This window comes from Siphateles boraxobius, unplaced genomic scaffold (genome assembly GCF_051911475.1).
Source record: "Siphateles boraxobius isolate OS27281-9 unplaced genomic scaffold, OSU_SipBor_1 86, whole genome shotgun sequence".
Taxonomy (NCBI): Eukaryota; Metazoa; Chordata; class Actinopteri; order Cypriniformes; family Leuciscidae; genus Siphateles; species Siphateles boraxobius.
The window spans coordinates 6,640,878-6,659,583 of record NW_027509215.1 but is presented as its reverse complement, the minus strand read 5'-3'; the positions used below and the strand labels follow the sequence as shown (position 1 = coordinate 6,659,583).

The window sequence follows — 18,706 nt, the reverse complement described above, 5'->3', positions numbered from 1 at the left end:
AAGACAAGCTTTCAAAACATTTTTTAATTCTTTAATTTTTACATTCTACATTCGTTTTTATTTTTCCTGTTATTATCAGATATGAATCTGATAACTTAATAATAATACATGTATACATTATTAAATTAAAAATAATAATAATAGCCCTACATTTAAAACGTAAATGTCGAAATTACAGTCTGATGCCGAATTTATAAATAATAGTAGGCTATACGTTAATGTATACGGTCTAATATTTTCAAACACGTCTATGCTGCATGTTCATCTTTTAGGTGACTTCCTCAAGAAAGAGCATAAACACAGTTGATCACATTTAAGATTTATTTCCACAAGCCGATCGAAGTGCACGAGCCAATCAAGTTCACATCATTCACAAGACCCGAGATGCTCCTCTGTCAACAAAATAAATAGGAAAAACATTTCCACGTTGCAAAATCACAATAGTTTTCTTGTTTACATTAAGCGAAATCAGTCAAAAGGGTGGGTGAGTATATAGTTCAAAGACACAGATGTCTATAAATAATAAAATTCACACAATAAGCCTATTTACATGTCTGCACGATGATATACTGTGTTGCATAGTTCCATTATTGCTATCATGATTATGTCTTTCATGTAACACGCAATATCATGATTCTGTGTTTCATGTAACACGCAAATAAATCCATATCCACAGTATATACGAGACAAGAATTTTTGTTTTTTCGATTAATTGATTGTAATAGGCCTACCACAGCCTGCGTCGATGCATGAGCAAACTATGCAGTCTGAAATAAATATAATTGATTTTACAGTATTTTATGATGAAATCAAACGTGCCAAAAACAAAGCAAAACAATCAGCAACACGCCCTAATTAATTAACAGATTAGTGTAGCTGGCGTCCAACCCCTATGCTCGCTTTTAATTATGGAAACCAGTATTTAATTCGTCCTGGCTCTGGAACGATTGGCTGCGGGGATGTAAGTCATAAGGAAAATGGCTGTCTGGGGAAACGCGGTACATGGAGCCCCGGCCGGGAACGTTACAGTATCTCATCCCATAATGGCAGTTCTTACTGTACTCGACTTGCTCCTCGTGTTTTTTAAGCGAGAAAATTCCGTTGTAATTAATCGGAGGACTCATTTGGCCTTCAAAACGAGGGCTGCTGCTCTCCGGAGAGGCGCTGTCGTAATAGGACTCGTAGGACGCGTAATAGTTGTAGGGCCGGAACGGTTTGACGCTGTCCCGGGTCCCAGAGCTGAGGCCGGTGGGCGTGGCCATCTCAGTAGCGTTCGGATACGGGTAAAGAGAATCATACTGAGGCCTGCCCGAGAACGACACGTCCCCGTTGTGATCTGTGAGGAAATTTCTGGAGTTCAGCTGCAAGCAACCCGCGACCAAGTTGGTGGTGGGCTGCGACAAGCCCTTGCACAGAGTCTGCACGAACGCGAGCAGGTCAGGCCTCTTCCCCGCGCTCAGAGTCTCAGATAGAGCCCATATGTAATTCTTGGCCAGCCTCAAAGTCTCGATCTTGGAGAGTTTTTGCGTTTTAGAGTAGCACGGCACGACTTTGCGCAGGCTCTCGAGCGCGTCGTTGAGGCCGTGCATGCGGCTGCGCTCGCGCGCGTTCGCTTCTTGGCGGCGCACTTTGACACGTTCGCCGCGTCCTTCAGAGAATTTCTTTTTACGCGCGCCTTTCTTCTTCGGGTGATCGTTCTCGTCCTCCTCTCTCTCCTCCTCCTCCTCTTCCCTGTCCGTGTTGTCGTCCTCTGCCTCCTTGAGCTCGGCGCTATTGAGTGTCCGCGCGTCTTCTTGACGCGTGAATGTCGCACCAAACTGAGACTCGCGCATCATGTCTGGGTCTTCAAATGGTACGGTTAGCATCGTCCCTGTATAACAACAAAAATGAACAACAAAATAAAACAGTCTTGACGTCAAATACCCGGAAGCCTAACTGGGTTATCCTACTAAAGTATTTAAAAATATATATGTTTTATTTACGACTAAATATGATCTGTGATTTGCTGTTGAAGAGCCTTTTACGTTTTGTTTCTATAACATAGATTGTATAACGTGAATTGTTTTACTAAAGCCATAACGAGACTATGTTGGTCCAATATGCATGTAAAAATATTTCAAAATGTGTTTCAGATTTTGATATTTGTCTGCTACAAATTAGTTTAACTTATCCCTAAACGGTGTAAATACCTGTCAATTAAAAAGAGTGGCATTCTTACAATCTATCCCACTATATTTTGCACTTTGTGGTAATATGTGGTAAAATGATTACATTATTTTGCCATCCCAAAATGTCTTTTGAAATGATCAGCTTTTTCATTCAAAACAGTTAACAAATATAGAAGGCTAACAAAAAAAAACACACCAAAAAACATCAGAATGTGTTTGTCATTCAAGTCTATAGGCCTGTATGATGTTTTGTTCAATTTTTGAGAGCAAGAGAATTTGAAAATTTTTCAATGTACGCATTATAAGCATGAATCATATTTGTAGAGGGGGGGGGTTAAAAAATTTTTTTTTATATTTTATGTCAAATCAAATGATAACCTGCTGATTCAGATGATGCACATTTTGTCATTTTAACATTTATTAACATGATCACAAATCAAATTACTAACCAGACGTGAAATTATACTTAATCAACACAAATTTGTTGTTCTGTAAACGTTTTTCACAAAGATTTACAGCTTCTATTGTCAGCTCAGGAGGGTGGTGGTCATGTATGATAGAGAATTCACTCCTGTAGCTCATTTCTAATTGGTTAATCTGGCGATGTTACTCCCTGTACTGCCCTACTCAGACAAACAACAATTAAAAATATAGCAAGAACAATCCTGGGTGAACTCAAAACCATGGCATTAGGCACATTGCCTGTCGTACAAACACAAATAACGTAGCAAAGACTGGAGCTAAGCAGGGTTTTTTTTAACAATAAACACAACAATAACACATTCATGCCACAAACTGAAGCTCTAAATCAGACTGGTTTTCAACGGCTCACCTGTTTCGTTCAGTTTTCAGCTTGCATGTTCAAATTCCTTGCGACGTTCAGAGCTGCCTCCCATGTGCTTGATGTGGAGCTGTATGAATTCCTTTAATCTCCCTCTCCCTCTCTCTCTCTCTCTTTCACAGAGAAATGACACCCATGCCAGGCACCAGCGCTGGTACCCATGCCATCTGCCACTGACGTTTTGTTGGTCACATGATGCAGTCTCCGGGGACCTTCATTCCGCTCTCATCATCTGGTGCGCACGGTAATGGGCACCGGGAGGCTCTCATTTACCGTCAAAAAACTCCGGGTAAAAAAAGAAGAGATTAATGCCAGTACTGCTGCGGCAATACCAGTGTAGAAACGACTAAATGATTTAGACTTTAAAGTGAAGCGTGTATTTGATTATAGGGCAACGGATGCTGTAGGCAAGAGCAAATCAGTTGAGATGTCTTCACTACGCATGTTAGAGTCGTCTGATGGATAATAAATGCTCAGATATTACATCAAATCTCTGCTACAGTAAATATGAATAATAGCCTACGCATATAAATGTTAAGGAGCATTTAGTTGGCAAACAGCAAAGAATGAATTCATTGTGCTGTCATGATGTAGATGTGCAATATATAGGCTATCAAACCCTCCCTTTAGCGTCAGAACTGTGATACAGACTTTAGGGGTGAATTCAGTTTGATTGGGAAACTTTTTCTCACTCATCTCAATTGTTATAAGTGTCCCTATCAACCTGAATTCACGCTATCAGGCAAGTTGTCACAATGGATATGTCTCAAGAATTCATATTTTGCAGTATTTATTATGTAAACAAAATAAGATGAACACAATAAAATCACTGAGAGACAAGAATCATATAATGAAGGCAGATTTTAACTGAAATTGGTTTTGTATTAAGTCATTGGCTGAAAATTATGTTTTCATATGCTTTTCTTTTCTTCACATTTAAAATGTTACCTTTGAATGTTTTTGCTATTTAAATTGTTGTTTTGTCTTCCATAATTGTTTTACTATTTTAAATGTTATAAATTCCTTATGAAACTACTATTTATAAAAAAAAATAGTATTTATCATAAAAAACAGAATTTCTTAAAGTTCATTTAACCCCCCATTCAACTTTCAACAAACTCATAATGACTAGTTAGATGTACTTACTGAGAAAGGTAACTGAAACCAATAGCTTCAGTGAACTTTCAAAAAATGAGTCTGCACAACTTCAACCACTGAAGTTGAGTGAAGTAAAAAATGCTTTGCAGTTGGTTGCTTTACTTTTTAAAGTTAACTCAATTTTTTTACAGTGATATATAATTGTTATATTTGACATTTCTGCTGTTTAATTAATTACAAAAAATTTTTTTTTGAGAAGCAATGGGAAAGCAGTTTGATTGCAACAACTTGCACCGCTATTCGGCCAATTCAACAAACTGCATAATTTTTTCATTAAATAATAGTGGAAATGTTCATTACATTTTTGTAGACAAGTCTTTTGAATTTGACTATTTACTAAGAAATATTCACCGAAAGCCAAATTTTGATTCACTTCCTTATTTACTCAGTGATACTTTGAAGAATGCATTTTGAATCAAAGCATACACAAATCACATATTTTCCTACATATAAAACATTGTAGTAGCATGGTTTTGTTGGTGTTAGATATTGTTGCGTTAAGTGCTACAGTAACTTAGGCCCACGGTGTATGACAGCTCTGAATCTCTGTAGTGCAGTCTTGCGAGAAGACTGTTAGAAGTGCAGCTGTGTTTAGTTTACGCTTCATCGTCTTTAAATCATATAGCAGACAAACTACTACTTTTCCAGTAAATATTTCTCTGTGCAGCAGAGGGCAGTCCCAAAAACAGCAACATTTGGACACACACACACACACACACACACACACACACACACACACACACACACACACACACACACACACACACACACACACACACACACACACACACACACACACACACACACACACACACACACACACACACACACACACACACACACACACTCTGCCCCCCAAAACGCCTCAGCTGGCATTCTGCACGTTCTGGTCCAGTTCACACCAGCATCTGATGAGTCAAACTCCTCATTTCAGACTAATCAGTTGACTGCACTAATTGCAAATGCAAATATGCAAATTTAAATTAATTAATTACTCCACTAATTAGTTCTCTGGTCTTTTCAGGTAATAAATCATTGTGTAGTTGAAAGAAAGAGATGGAGAGAGAAAGGGGAAATGCATTTATCTGCCACCTACTACTCTTATAATGATTCACACACACTCAACACCCTGAGGAGAAAGTTTGGAAGAATTCCAACGGGAATGACTTTCGGGTGTGTTATTTTTTTTTTTTTTGACAATTCGAATTGTAGATATTTTTGGACATGGCACCATGCAAATACTATAGTATACTACAATTCAAAAGTTTGGGGTCAGAAAGATTTTCAGAAAGAAATTAATATTAAGCATTAAATTGGTTAAAAGTGACATTAAAGACTTTTATAATGTTACAAAAGATTTCTGTCACATAAATGCTGTTCTTTTGAACTTTTTATTCAGCAAAGAATCCTGAAAAAAAATGCATCACGATTTCCACAAAAATATGAAGCGGCTGTTTTCAACATTGATAATAACAAGAAATGTTTAAAAAAATCTGGGCAACACTTTATTTTGATGGGCCCTTTTGAACATTCTGTTAATATAAGTAACTTTGCAACTACATCAACTAACTCTCATTTTAGTAGACGGTCTGCTTCATATGTGCAAACTCTTTATTGTGATGCACCTCCAACAGACACTCTACTGACTATAAGTAACTTTTCAACTACATGTCAACTTATTGTATCCCTAACAGTCTACTAATACTCTACTACGGTAATACTCTAATTAGAGTTAGTAGACATGAAGGTGCAATGTTACTTATAGACAACAAAATGTGTTAAAGGGACCATAAAAATAAAGTGAAACCAAAATCTGCATATTAGATTTCTGAAGGATCATGTGACACTGAAGACTGGATAACAATATGCCACAATATTACTGTTTTTACTGTTTTTTAAACAAATAAATGCAGCCTTGGTGAGCAAAGGAGATTCTTTCAAAACAATCTGACCCCAAACTTTTGGCTGGTATTACCAAAATACTACGGTATTCCATCTGATACAATTGCTGTACTGTTACACCACCCAGTCTTTTTTTATCAGCTATACCATAGACGGTGGATGGTAAACCTGGATGATGCATTGCTATTCTTCCACCTGTAAATGAGGCTTTTTGTTGCCACAGCGATGACAGCTCGTGCTCGTCAGCTGTTTTAATTATCACATTATCAGCGTTTAAAGGCAGTGTGACGAGCCGAGTTGCTAATGAAGGCGCTGGAACTCTCACAATGAGACGGAGATGAGACAAACCGCCTGCCAGAATCACAGGTGACACTGACTGGTGGTCCGACTGAAGCTGCTGGTGGCACAAAAGAAGGATGTGTTAGAGAAAGAAGCGTGTGCCGTATACCTTTCCTTGAGTAAACCTCTTAAAAATAGAACTTTTCCCCCCTGCAGATGTTTCTGGCTGTGGCATTAACTAACACCTACACTACTGACAGTGTGTGGAGGCGCACCCTCACCTCACATTTCATAATCACACCTTCACTGTGTTGCAAAATGCAAAAAAGCACCCTGATTTCCACATATGATCGATCAAAACACGATGTTACACAAAGATTCACATCATAACAGGTGCAATTCTTCCTGTTCAAGGTGTTTTTAAGTTCTTCCTGTGATCTTTCCTCTTGGTTTATTGACTATCTCACTATTATCAAAGAATAATTCACTAAGAAACACATTTTTGGGGTGTCTTTTTTTAGGGGGGGGGGGGGGGGGCTATGTAGGATTTACTTTGAAACAATTAGAAAAATTAGAGAAATGGCAGGTAACATAAATTAAACATGACATTTAGAAGTAGAAAAACTAGATGGACAGACGGATGGACAGAGACAGAAAGATGGATGGGTCGTGGATGGATGGATGGATGGATGGATGGATGGATGGATGGTTGGATGGATGGTTGGATGGATGGATGGGTGGGTGGATGGGTGGGTGGATGGGTTGGTGGATGGATGGTTGGATGGATGGATGGATTTGGATGGATTTGGATGGATGGATGGATGGATGGGTGGATGGATGGGTGGGTGGATGGGTGGGTGGATGGGTGGGTGGATAGGTGGGTGGATGGATGGATGGATGGGTGGATAGGTGGGTGGATGGTTGGATGGTTGGGTGGATGGGTAGGTGGACGGATGGGTGGATGGATGGGTGGATAGGTGGGTGGATGGATGGATGGATGGGTGGGTGGATGGGTGGATGGCTGGGTGGATGGATGGGTGGATAGGTGGCTGGATGGATGGGTGGATAGGTGGGTCATGGATGGATGGATGGATGGATGGGTGGATGGATGGATGGGTGGGTGGGTGGGTGGATGGATGGATTGTTGGATGGTTGGGTGGATGGATGGATGGATGGATGGATGGATGGATGGGTGGGTGGGTGTATGGATGGGTGGGTGGGTGGTTGGGCCGGTGGGCTGATGGATGGATGGATGGATGGATGGGTGGGTGGGTGGGTGGATGGATGGATGGGTGGGTGGATAGAAGGATGGTTGGGTGGATGGATGGAGGGGGGGGGCTATGTAGGATTTACTTTGAAACAATTAGAAAAATTGGAGAAATGCCAGGTAACACAAATTAAACATGACATTTAGAAGTAGAAAAACTAGATGGACAGACGGATGGACGGAGACAGAAAGATGGATGGGTGGGTGGGTGGATGGATGGATGGATGGTCGGGTGGATGGGTTGGTGGATGGATGGATGGATGGATGGATGGGTGGGTGGATGGATGGGTGGATGGGTGGATAGGTAGGTGGATGGATGGATGGATGGGTGGATAGGTGGGTGGATGGATGGATGGTTGGATGGTTGGGTGGATGGGTAGGTGGATGGATGGGTGGGTGGGCTTATGGATGGATGGGTGGATTGGATGGATGGATGGATGGGTGGATGGATGGGTGGATGGGTGGATTGGATGGATTGGATGGATGGATAGGTGGGTGGGTGGGTGGATGGATTGGTGGATAGGTGGGTGGGTGGATGGATGGATGGGTGGATTGGTGGGTGGATGGATGGATGGGTGGATGGGTGGATGGGTGGGTGGATGGATGGATGGATGGTTGGATGGTTGGGTGGATGGATGGATGGATTTGGATGGATTTGGATGGATTTGGATGGATAGATGGATGGATGGATGGGTGGATGGATGGGTGGGTGGGTGGATGGGTGGGTGGATGGATGGATGGATGGTCGGGTGGATGGGTTGGTGGATGGATGGATGGATGGATGGATGGGTGGGTGGATGGATGGGTGGATAGGTGGGTGGATGGATGGATGGTTGGATGGTTGGGTGGATGGGTAGGTGGATGGATGGGTGGGTGGATGGATGGGTGGATTGGATGGATGGATGGATGGATGGATGGGTGGATGGATGGGTGGATTGGATGGATTGGATGGATGGATAGGGGGGTGGGTGGGTGGATGGATTGGTGGAAGGGTGGGTGGGTGGATGGATGGATGGGTGGATTGGTGAGTGGATGGATGGATGGGTGGATGGGTGGATGGGTGGGTGGATGGATGGATGGTTGGATGGTTGGGTGGATGGATGGATGGATGGATGGATGGATGGATGGGTGGGTGGATGGGTGGGTGGGCTGATGGATGGATGGGTGGGTGGATGGTTGGGTGGATGGATGGATGGATGGATGGACGGATGGATGGATGGGTGGGTGGATGGTTGGGTGGGTGGATGGATGGGTGGGTGGGTGGGTGTTTTGGATGGGTGGGTGGATGGATGGATGAATGGATGAATGGATGGATGGATGGATGGATGGATGGATGGATGATGGATGGATGGGTGGATGGATGGTTGGATGGTTGGGTGGATTGGTGGGTGGATGGATGGATGGATGGATGGATGGATGGATGGTGGGTGGATGGATGGATGGATGGATGGATGGATGGATGGTTATGGGTGGGTGGGTGGATGGATGGATGGATGGATGGATGGATGGGTGGGTGGATGGACGGATGGATGGATGGGTGGGTGGATTGGTGGTTGGATGGATGGATGGATGGATGGATGGATGGATGGGTGGGTGGGTGGATGGGTGGGTGGATGGGTGGATGGATGGCTGGGTGGGTGGATGGGTGGATGGATGGATGGATGGATGGATGGATGGATGGATGGATGGATGGATGGATGGATGGTTGGATGGGTGGATGGATGAATGGATGGGTGGATGGATGGCCGGATGGGTGGATAGGTGGGTGGATGGATGGATGGATGGATGGGTGGGTGGGTGTGTGGATGGATGGATGGGCGGATGGTTGGATGGTTGGGTGGATGGATGGATGGATGGGTGGGTGGGTGGATGGATGGGTGGATGGATGGATGGATGGTTGGATGGTTGGATGGTTGGATGGTTGGGTGGATGGATGGATGGATGGATGGATGGATGGATGGATGGGTGGATGGGTGGGTGGGTGGATGGGTGGGTGGATGGGTGGATGGTTGGGCTGATGGGTGGATGGATGGATGTGGGTGGATGGATGGATGGATGGATGGATGGATGGATGGGTTGGTGGGTGGATGGATGGTTGGGTGGGTGGGTGGATGGATGGGTGGGTGGATGGATGGGTGGATGGATGGATGGAGGGATGGGTGGATGGGTGGGTGGGTGGGTGTTCTGGATGGATGGTTGGGTGGGTGTTTTGGATGGATGGATCGATGGATGGATGGATTGATGGGTGGGTGGGTGGGTGGATGGATGGATGGATGGATGGATGGATGGGTGGATGGATGGTTGGATGGTTGGATGGTTGGGTGGATTGGTGGGTGGATGGATGGATGTTTGGGTGGGTGGGTGGATGGATGGATGGATGGATGGATGGATGGATGGGTGGATGGGTGGATGGATGGTTGGGTGGGTGTATGGATGGGTGGGTGGGTGCATGGATGGGTGGGTGGGTGGATGGACAGATGGATGGGTGGGTGGATTGGTGGGAGGATGGATAGATGGATGGATGGATGGATGGTTGGTTCTTGGATGAATGGATGGGTGGATGGATGGAGGGATGGATTGATTGATGGATTGACGGACAGACAGATTGATAGATAGATCTTTTACTTCAGTTAGCATTTCTAATTTTGGAGTTTTTCATCTATATTTTATTTTGAAATTTTATGTTCTTTTGTCCTTGATTGTCCCTTTACCTGGATCAAAAAATAACATCATACGGGTTTGAAACAACATGAGGGGGGAGTAAAAAATTACAGGATTTTCATTTTTGAGTGAACTAAACCCTTCGATAGGTTTGCACAAGAACAAAAATGTGATTTTAAAAGAACAACCTTACATTATCAATCGTCATGAAGTGGTGAAATGATCATACTGATGGACCGATGGCAGAGGACAGGCACACGCACGCACGCACACACACACACACACACACACACACACACACACACACACACACACACACACACACACACACACACACATACACACACACACACACACACACACACACACACACACACACACACATACACAGGCGTGCAGGTTGGCTGGGCACTGTTATTCTGCTGTGATTAGAGGACTTTGGGTCTCAGTACCACCATCTACAGCTGTGCTGTTTCTATCAATTACATGGCCCATATGCCAGCAGCAGCTCACTCCACCCAGGTGGAACCTCAGACTGAAGAAGGAGAGGTGTAACATGCTGATGGACACACACAAACACTAACACAGCGAATGTGGAGGAGTCTTGCTTCCTGAAAGACATGCACACGCACGCAGAGTGTGAAATATAGAAAGGTTGATCTTTTATGTGTGTCATTCAATTAGCCAGAAGTTTCTCCCAAAGCGAGAAGTTTGGTGCTGCATTCTGTTTTAGACAAGCACATGGATTGCTGCTATGTAAGTAATGAAATATTTAAAATATTCAGTGGTGCCTAAAAACATGAAAACACAGATGGAGAAAACCAGCACTAATTAACATGAAATCTGAAATCATGAATAATTTATTTGCTTTTAAAATGAACAATGTAAATATATTGGAGGTAAGACATCTGAGAAAGAGAGGAGAAAGGAACTCATATGTTCTGCCGCAGGGCAAGTATCATGTTAACAGGAGCATGTTCAAAAGAATCAGAAGAACTGGAGAAATATGGCATTAGTGTTGGAGGTGAAACATCTGCTTCTTACATTTTTACATACTAGGTACATTTCTACATTGTGCTTCATTACTGAATATAAAAATACGTTTATTGCATGTCAGATATATCACCGAACCTATAGATTTTACCAGCAGATGTTCATTTTTGTGTTTACAAATATGTACATTTACATTTATTCATTTAGCAGACGCTTTTATCCAAAGCGACTTACAAATGAGAACAATAGAAGCAGTGAAACGAACAATAGGACAACAATATGCAAGTGCTATGGCCCCTCTCAGTTTAATCTAACTCAGTACATGAACTTTTGTTTGTAAAATTCATGTGATTGCTGATTGTGTTCAGTTTAAGAGCTATCAGTGACATTTTATTAAATTGCTACTTATAGTATAAAAAGTCCATCTCTAAATAATCCTGTTTAGTTTTATAAAATCATGTTTTTTAAATGTAATAAAATTAAAGTATTTGACATTATTTGAATTATCTCAATTTTATGTATATGTATTTATTTTCATTTCTTGTTTTTAAAACAATAACAATGAGCAAAATAATATAATTTTCTTATTATTTTAACTATAATAAAATAGGCTAAATTTATATTTATACATTATGAAACAGTTTTACAAAATAATGCATTTTAAATTTGATTTACAACAGAAAAGTAAAGGTATAAAGTGTTAAATATTTAATTTAATCTATTTATTTATTTTATGTACACATTAATTCAGTAAAATTTCTTCTAGCTTCTTATTGCGCAACGCAATATAATGATATTGGTTATTATAACTAAAGACTTTTATATTTAATTCATAATCATATTCCCATTATGTATTATATATTTTTGATTGATGTTACTTTTGCAAAATTTTTGTCATATTACATTATATGTATTTTTATTTTATTTTATTTATTATAATATATATATATATATATATATATATATATATATATATATATATATATATATATATAATTATTTAAAGCATTAATATTGAATATTCAAATTATATGTTATTATTTTGCATTAAAGTATTTCCATCTTCCTGATGAAGCGATTATGATAAGTGTATGGAGTGACAGTGATGACTGTATAATGTGTTTCAGGGTTAAATGTTCTGGACTCTCGTGCTGAGAACTCTGGGCTGCTCCTCCTGCTCTCAGCTGCTCAATAATCCCACTCCTTCTTATCAGGTCGTGTGTATTGGCAGACACTGCCTCTCTCTCAGCTTCTCTCTCTGACTCACTGCCAGTAAACGATGGCACTCGTGTACTTATAGTCGCTCCAGTGCTGGTTTGGAACAGGAAATGCTGTTTCATCATTGGTTGGGTCACATCCAGCCACTGACATCAGCTGTCAGTCATAAGAGAGTGTTTGTACTTCTGTTTGCTGAATACCGTCATGATGTGGATGGAGCTCTTAAGGCTGTGCTTCATTTGACTGGGATGTGAGTGAGTGAGTGAGTTAGTGAGTAAGTAAAGTGTGTGTGTGTGTGTGTGTGTGTGTGTGTGTGTGTGTGTGTGTGTGTGTGTGTGTGTGTGTGTGTGTGTGTGTGTGTGTGTGTGTGTGTGTGTGTGTGTGTGTGTAGAGTGAGTTGAGTGAGTAGAGTGAATGAGTGAGTAGAGTGAGTGAGTTAGTTGAGTAAGTAGAGTTAGTGAGTTGAGTGAGTTGAGTCAGTAGAGTGAGTCAGTAGAGTGAGTGAGTAGAGTGAGTGAGTTGAGTGAGTTGAGTAAGTAGAGTTAGTGAGTAGAGTTAGTGAGTTAGTGAGTGAGTGAGTTGAGTCAGTAGAGTGAGTGAGTTGAGTGAGTAGAGTGAGTGAGTAGAGTTAGTGAGTAGAGTTAGTGAGTGAGTGAGTGAGTGAGTGAGTTGAGTGAGTAGAGTTATTTAGTGAGTGAGTAGAGTGAGTTGAGTGAGTAGAGTTAGTGAGTGAGTGAGTAAGTGAGTGAGTTGAGTGAGTGAGTGAGTTAGTGAGCGAGTGAGTGAGTGAGTTAGTGAGTGAGTGAGTAGAGTGAGTGAGCAGAGTGAGTAAGTAAAGTGTGTGTGTATGAGAGAGAGGAAGAGAGAGAGAGTGAGTGTGTGAGTAGAGTGAGTAGAGTTAGTGAGTAAGTGAGTTGAGTGAGTAGAGAGTGAGTGAGTGAGTGAGTGAGTAGAGGGTGTTGAGTGAGTGGAGTTAGTGAGTGAGTGGAGTTAGTGAGTAAGTGAGTTGAGTGAGTAGAGAGTGAGTGAGTGAGTGAGTGAGTGAGTGAGTGAGTGAGTGAGTGAGTGAGTAGAGAGTGTTGAGTGAGTGGAGTTAGTGAGTAAGTGAGTTGAGTGAGTAGAGAGTGAGTGAGTGAGTGAGTGAGTGAGTAGAGAGTGTTGAGTGAGTGGAGTTAGTGAGTAAGTGAGTTGAGTGAGTAGAGAGTGAGTGAGTGAGTGAGTAGAGAGTGTTGAGTGAGTAGAGTTAGTGAGTAAGTGAGTTGAGTGAGTAGAGAGTGAGTGAGTGAGTGAGTAGAGGGTGTTGAGTGAGTGAGTAGAGAGTGAGTGAGTGAGTAGGTGAGTAGAGAGTGTTGAGTGAGTGGAGTTAGTGAGTAAGTGAGTTGAGTGAGTAGAGAGTGAGTGAGTGAGTGAGTGAGTGAGTGAGTAGAGAGTGTTGAGTGAGTGGAGTTAGTGAGTAAGTGAGTTGAGTGAGTAGAGAGTGAGTGAGTGAGTGAGTGAGTGAGTAGAGAGTGTTGAGTGAGTGGAGTTAGTGAGTAAGTGAGTTGAGTGAGTAGAGAGTGAGTGAGTGAGTGAGTGAGTGAGTGAGTGAGTGAGTGAGTGAGTGAGTGAGTGAGTAGAGAGTGTTGAGTGAGTGGAGTTAGTGAGTAAGTGAGTTGAGTGAGTAGAGAGTGAGTGAGTGAGTGAGTGAGTGAGTGAGTGAGTGAGTGAGTGAGTGAGTAGAGAGTGTTGAGTGAGTGGAGTTAGTGAGTAAGTGAGTTGAGTGAGTAGAGAGTGTGTGAGTGAGTAGAGAGTGTTGAGTGAGTAGAGAGTGAGTGAGTGAGTAGAGAGTGTTGAGTGAGTGGAGTTAGTGAGTAAGTGAGTGAGTGAGAGAGTAGAGAGTGTTGAGTGAGTGGAGTTAGTGAGTAAGTGAGTTGAGTGAGTAGAGAGTGAGTGAGTGAGTGAGTGAGTAGAGAGTGTTGAGTGAGTGAGTGAGTGAGTGAGTTAGTGAGTGAGTGAGTAGAGTGAGTGAGTAGAGTGAGTGAGCAGAGTGAGTAAGTAAAGTGTGTGTGTATGAGAGAGAGGAAGAGAGAGAGAGTGAGTGTGTGAGTAGAGTGAGTAGAGTTAGTGAGTAAGTGAGTTGAGTGAGTAGAGAGTGAGTGAGTGAGTGAGTGAGTGAGTAGAGGGTGTTGAGTGAGTGGAGTTAGTGAGTAAGTGAGTTGAGTGAGTAGAGAGTGAGTGAGTGAGTGAGTGAGTGAGTGAGTGAGTGAGTAGAGAGTGTTGAGTGAGTGGAGTTAGTGAGTAAGTGAGTTGAGTGAGTAGAGAGTGAGTGAGTGAGTGAGTGAGTGAGTAGAGAGTGTTGAGTGAGTGGAGTTAGTGAGTAAGTGAGTTGAGTGAGTAGAGAGTGAGTGAGTGAGTGAGTGAGTAGAGAGTGTTGAGTGAGTAGAGTTAGTGAGTAAGTGAGTTGAGTGAGTAGAGAGTGAGTGAGTGAGTGAGTAGAGGGTGTTGAGTGAGTGAGTAGAGAGTGAGTGAGTGAGTAGGTGAGTAGAGAGTGTTGAGTGAGTGGAGTTAGTGAGTAAGTGAGTTGAGTGAGTAGAGAGTGAGTGAGTGAGTGAGTGAGTAGAGAGTGTTGAGTGAGTGGAGTTAGTGAGTAAGTGAGTTGAGTGAGTAGAGAGTGAGTGAGTGAGTGAGTGAGTGAGTGAGTGAGTAGAGAGTGTTGAGTGAGTGGAGTTAGTGAGTAAGTGAGTTGAGTGAGTAGAGAGTGAGTGAGTGAGTGAGTGAGTGAGTGAGTGAGTGAGTGAGTGAGTGAGTGAGTAGAGAGTGTTGAGTGAGTGGAGTTAGTGAGTAAGTGAGTTGAGTGAGTAGAGAGTGAGTGAGTGAGTGAGTGAGTGAGTGAGTGAGTGAGTGAGTGAGTAGAGAGTGTTGAGTGAGTGGAGTTAGTGAGTAAGTGAGTTGAGTGAGTAGAGAGTGTGTGAGTGAGTAGAGAGTGTTGAGTGAGTAGAGAGTGAGTGAGTGAGTAGAGAGTGTTGAGTGAGTGGAGTTAGTGAGTAAGTGAGTGAGTGAGAGAGTAGAGAGTGTTGAGTGAGTGGAGTTAGTGAGTAAGTGAGTTGAGTGAGTAGAGAGTGAGTGAGTGAGTGAGTGAGTGAGTGAGTAGAGAGTGTTGAGTGAGTAGAGAGTGTTGAGTGAGTAGAGTTAGTGAGTAAGTGAGTTGAGTGAGTAGAGAGTGAGTGAGTGAGTGAGTGAGTAGAGAGTGTTGAGTGAGTGAGTGAGTGAGTGAGTTAGTGAGTGAGTGAGTAGAGTGAGTGAGTAGAGTGAGTGAGCAGAGTGAGTAAGTAAAGTGTGTGTGTATGAGAGAGAGGAAGAGAGAGAGAGTGAGTGTGTGAGTAGAGTGAGTAGAGTTAGTGAGTAAGTGAGTTGAGTGAGTAGAGAGTGAGTGAGTGAGTGAGTGAGTGAGTAGAGGGTGTTGAGTGAGTGGAGTTAGTGAGTAAGTGAGTTGAGTGAGTAGAGAGTGAGTGAGTGAGTGAGTGAGTGAGTGAGTGAGTGAGTGAGTAGAGAGTGTTGAGTGAGTGGAGTTAGTGAGTAAGTGAGTTGAGTGAGTAGAGAGTGAGTGAGTGAGTGAGTGAGTGAGTAGAGAGTGTTGAGTGAGTGGAGTTAGTGAGTAAGTGAGTTGAGTGAGTAGAGAGTGAGTGAGTGAGTGAGTGAGTAGAGAGTGTTGAGTGAGTAGAGTTAGTGAGTAAGTGAGTTGAGTGAGTAGAGAGTGAGTGAGTGAGTGAGTAGAGGGTGTTGAGTGAGTGAGTAGAGAGTGAGTGAGTGAGTAGGTGAGTAGAGAGTGTTGAGTGAGTGGAGTTAGTGAGTAAGTGAGTTGAGTGAGTAGAGAGTGAGTGAGTGAGTGAGTGAGTAGAGAGTGTTGAGTGAGTGGAGTTAGTGAGTAAGTGAGTTGAGTGAGTAGAGAGTGAGTGAGTGAGTGAGTGAGTGAGTGAGTGAGTAGAGAGTGTTGAGTGAGTGGAGTTAGTGAGTAAGTGAGTTGAGTGAGTAGAGAGTGAGTGAGTGAGTGAGTGAGTGAGTGAGTGAGTGAGTGAGTGAGTGAGTGAGTAGAGAGTGTTGAGTGAGTGGAGTTAGTGAGTAAGTGAGTTGAGTGAGTAGAGAGTGAGTGAGTGAGTGAGTGAGTGAGTGAGTGAGTGAGTAGAGAGTGTTGAGTGAGTGGAGTTAGTGAGTAAGTGAGTTGAGTGAGTAGAGAGTGTGTGAGTGAGTAGAGAGTGTTGAGTGAGTAGAGAGTGAGTGAGTGAGTAGAGAGTGTTGAGTGAGTGGAGTTAGTGAGTAAGTGAGTGAGTGAGAGAGTAGAGAGTGTTGAGTGAGTGGAGTTAGTGAGTAAGTGAGTTGAGTGAGTAGAGAGTGAGTGAGTGAGTGAGTGAGTGAGTAGAGAGTGTTGAGTGAGTAGAGAGTGTTGAGTGAGTAGAGTTAGTGAGTAAGTGAGTTGGGTGAGTGAGTGAGTAGAGGGTGTTGAGTGAGTAGAGAGTGAGTGAGTGAGTAGAGAGTGAGTGAGTGAGTGAGTGAGTAGAGAGTGTTGAGTGAGTGGGTGAGGTGAGTAGAGTGAGTGAGCGAGGGAGTTTAGTGAGGGAGTGAGTGAGTGTTTTGTATTTAAATATGATAAAATGTAATTTATTCCCGTGATCAAAGCTGAAGTTTCAGCATCATTACTCTATTCTTCAGTGTCACATGATCCTTGATCAGAAATCATGCCGATTTGCTGCTAAAGATACATTATTTTCCATTTTGAGAACAGGTGTGATGCTCAATATTTTAGTTAAAACCGTGACACACTACCATTCAAAAGTTTGGGTTTAAGATTCGTTTCCTGGTCTAGCTTTTTAATAAACCTGGCATTGAGCACTAATATATATATATATATATATATATATATATATATATATATATATATATATATATATATATTGTTGGTTCTGTGAAAAATTGATTTTGTTCCTCTGTTCTCTGTAGTTCCTCTATGAAATTTAAAAAAAATTGTTGTCTGTGGTAACTGATAGAAAGCAGCAGATGCAGTTGTTCTGAACCCAAAAATTTGCTTTTTGAATTAATTCCCAAATAAATAGTTTCCAATCTCACAACAAAATATTTGCATTTACTATTTATTTAATTGATAAATGCGATTTAATGCACAAAAAAATAACACGCATCACTTAAACCTTCCGGGCAACACTTACTCCGACACCCTCCCTTACTGCAATATTCTTCAGATAACACAGCATATGGCCTGTTGCTACAGCGACTCCATCTTAATTACAATATTCCTCTTTGAAAAGTCTCTTCCGATGCAATGACCTTTAAGAAACTATACAGAGACTGTGAAACACCAAAGGTCTAAACTAAGATCCCACTTTCGGCTCACAATATGCTAAGCAAAATCTGTTCATTGATAAATAAGAGAAAATAGTTGTGTTAATCTGCATATGGATGTGGTTTAGGGAACATACACATCCCTGTAATGTATATGTAATAAATATAATAACACAACGTATATATGTAATAAATATGTTAACACAAGACTTCATGTATGCCATATACACCATTTATCATCCAAACAAATGTATATTTATAATATAGAGGTGGATGGGGGACCCTTCTACAAAGATGTATGCAGACACACACACATCTGCTTTTATGCAATGATGATCATTTTCACTTCAACATGTTTGCTGTGTGAAAATTGAATATGGTGTAACCAAGGTGTTATGTTGTTGAGTCTGGGTTTAATCTGTTAGTTTTTTTCTTCCGTCAGGCAGGCCCAGGACTGCTACAAAACCTCTCATAAACTCAACATATTCGATGGACTAGAGTCATAAAGAACTTGATAAGTGCATAAGAAGCACCTGTACACTTACGTGAGGACATTATGTATCATATTTCTGTTGACAGATGCTGTACAGTATAATGAGGACAGGAGTGCAGCGCAGGGAAGGAACCAGTTAAACAATTCCGTTTCATCAATAAATATACTGTGACCCCAAAAACAGTTTGTATATTCAGATCACACTTAAAATATGGGAATGTTTGATTTAAAATAAAAATAAAATGAAGCCATATATTAAGTATTTGACATGTTGTTTTGGTTTCTTTCATTTAATTTAATTAGTTTGTTAGATATATTTCGTTTTTTTAATAATCATTGAGCAATATAATAGCATTGCTCGTTGTTATTAGTATTTTAAATATAAGAAAATAAAC

At 41.7% G+C, this 18,706-nt stretch overlaps 1 protein-coding gene across 1 annotated transcript; it reads right to left on the bottom strand.

The window, feature by feature from the left end:
* Window positions 1-303: 303 nt before the first annotated feature.
* On the bottom strand, window positions 304-3,133 carry neurod6b (neuronal differentiation 6b). The gene is made up of 2 exons (XM_077222389.1): window positions 3,001-3,133; window positions 304-1,870 (listed from the first exon to the last, which is right to left on the bottom strand). The coding sequence occupies exon 2, from the start codon at window positions 1,863-1,865 to the stop codon at window positions 903-905; it is 963 nt and encodes a 320-aa protein (XP_077078504.1). The 5' UTR covers window positions 1,866-1,870; window positions 3,001-3,133; the 3' UTR covers window positions 304-902.
* Window positions 3,134-18,706: the final 15,573 nt, after the last annotated feature.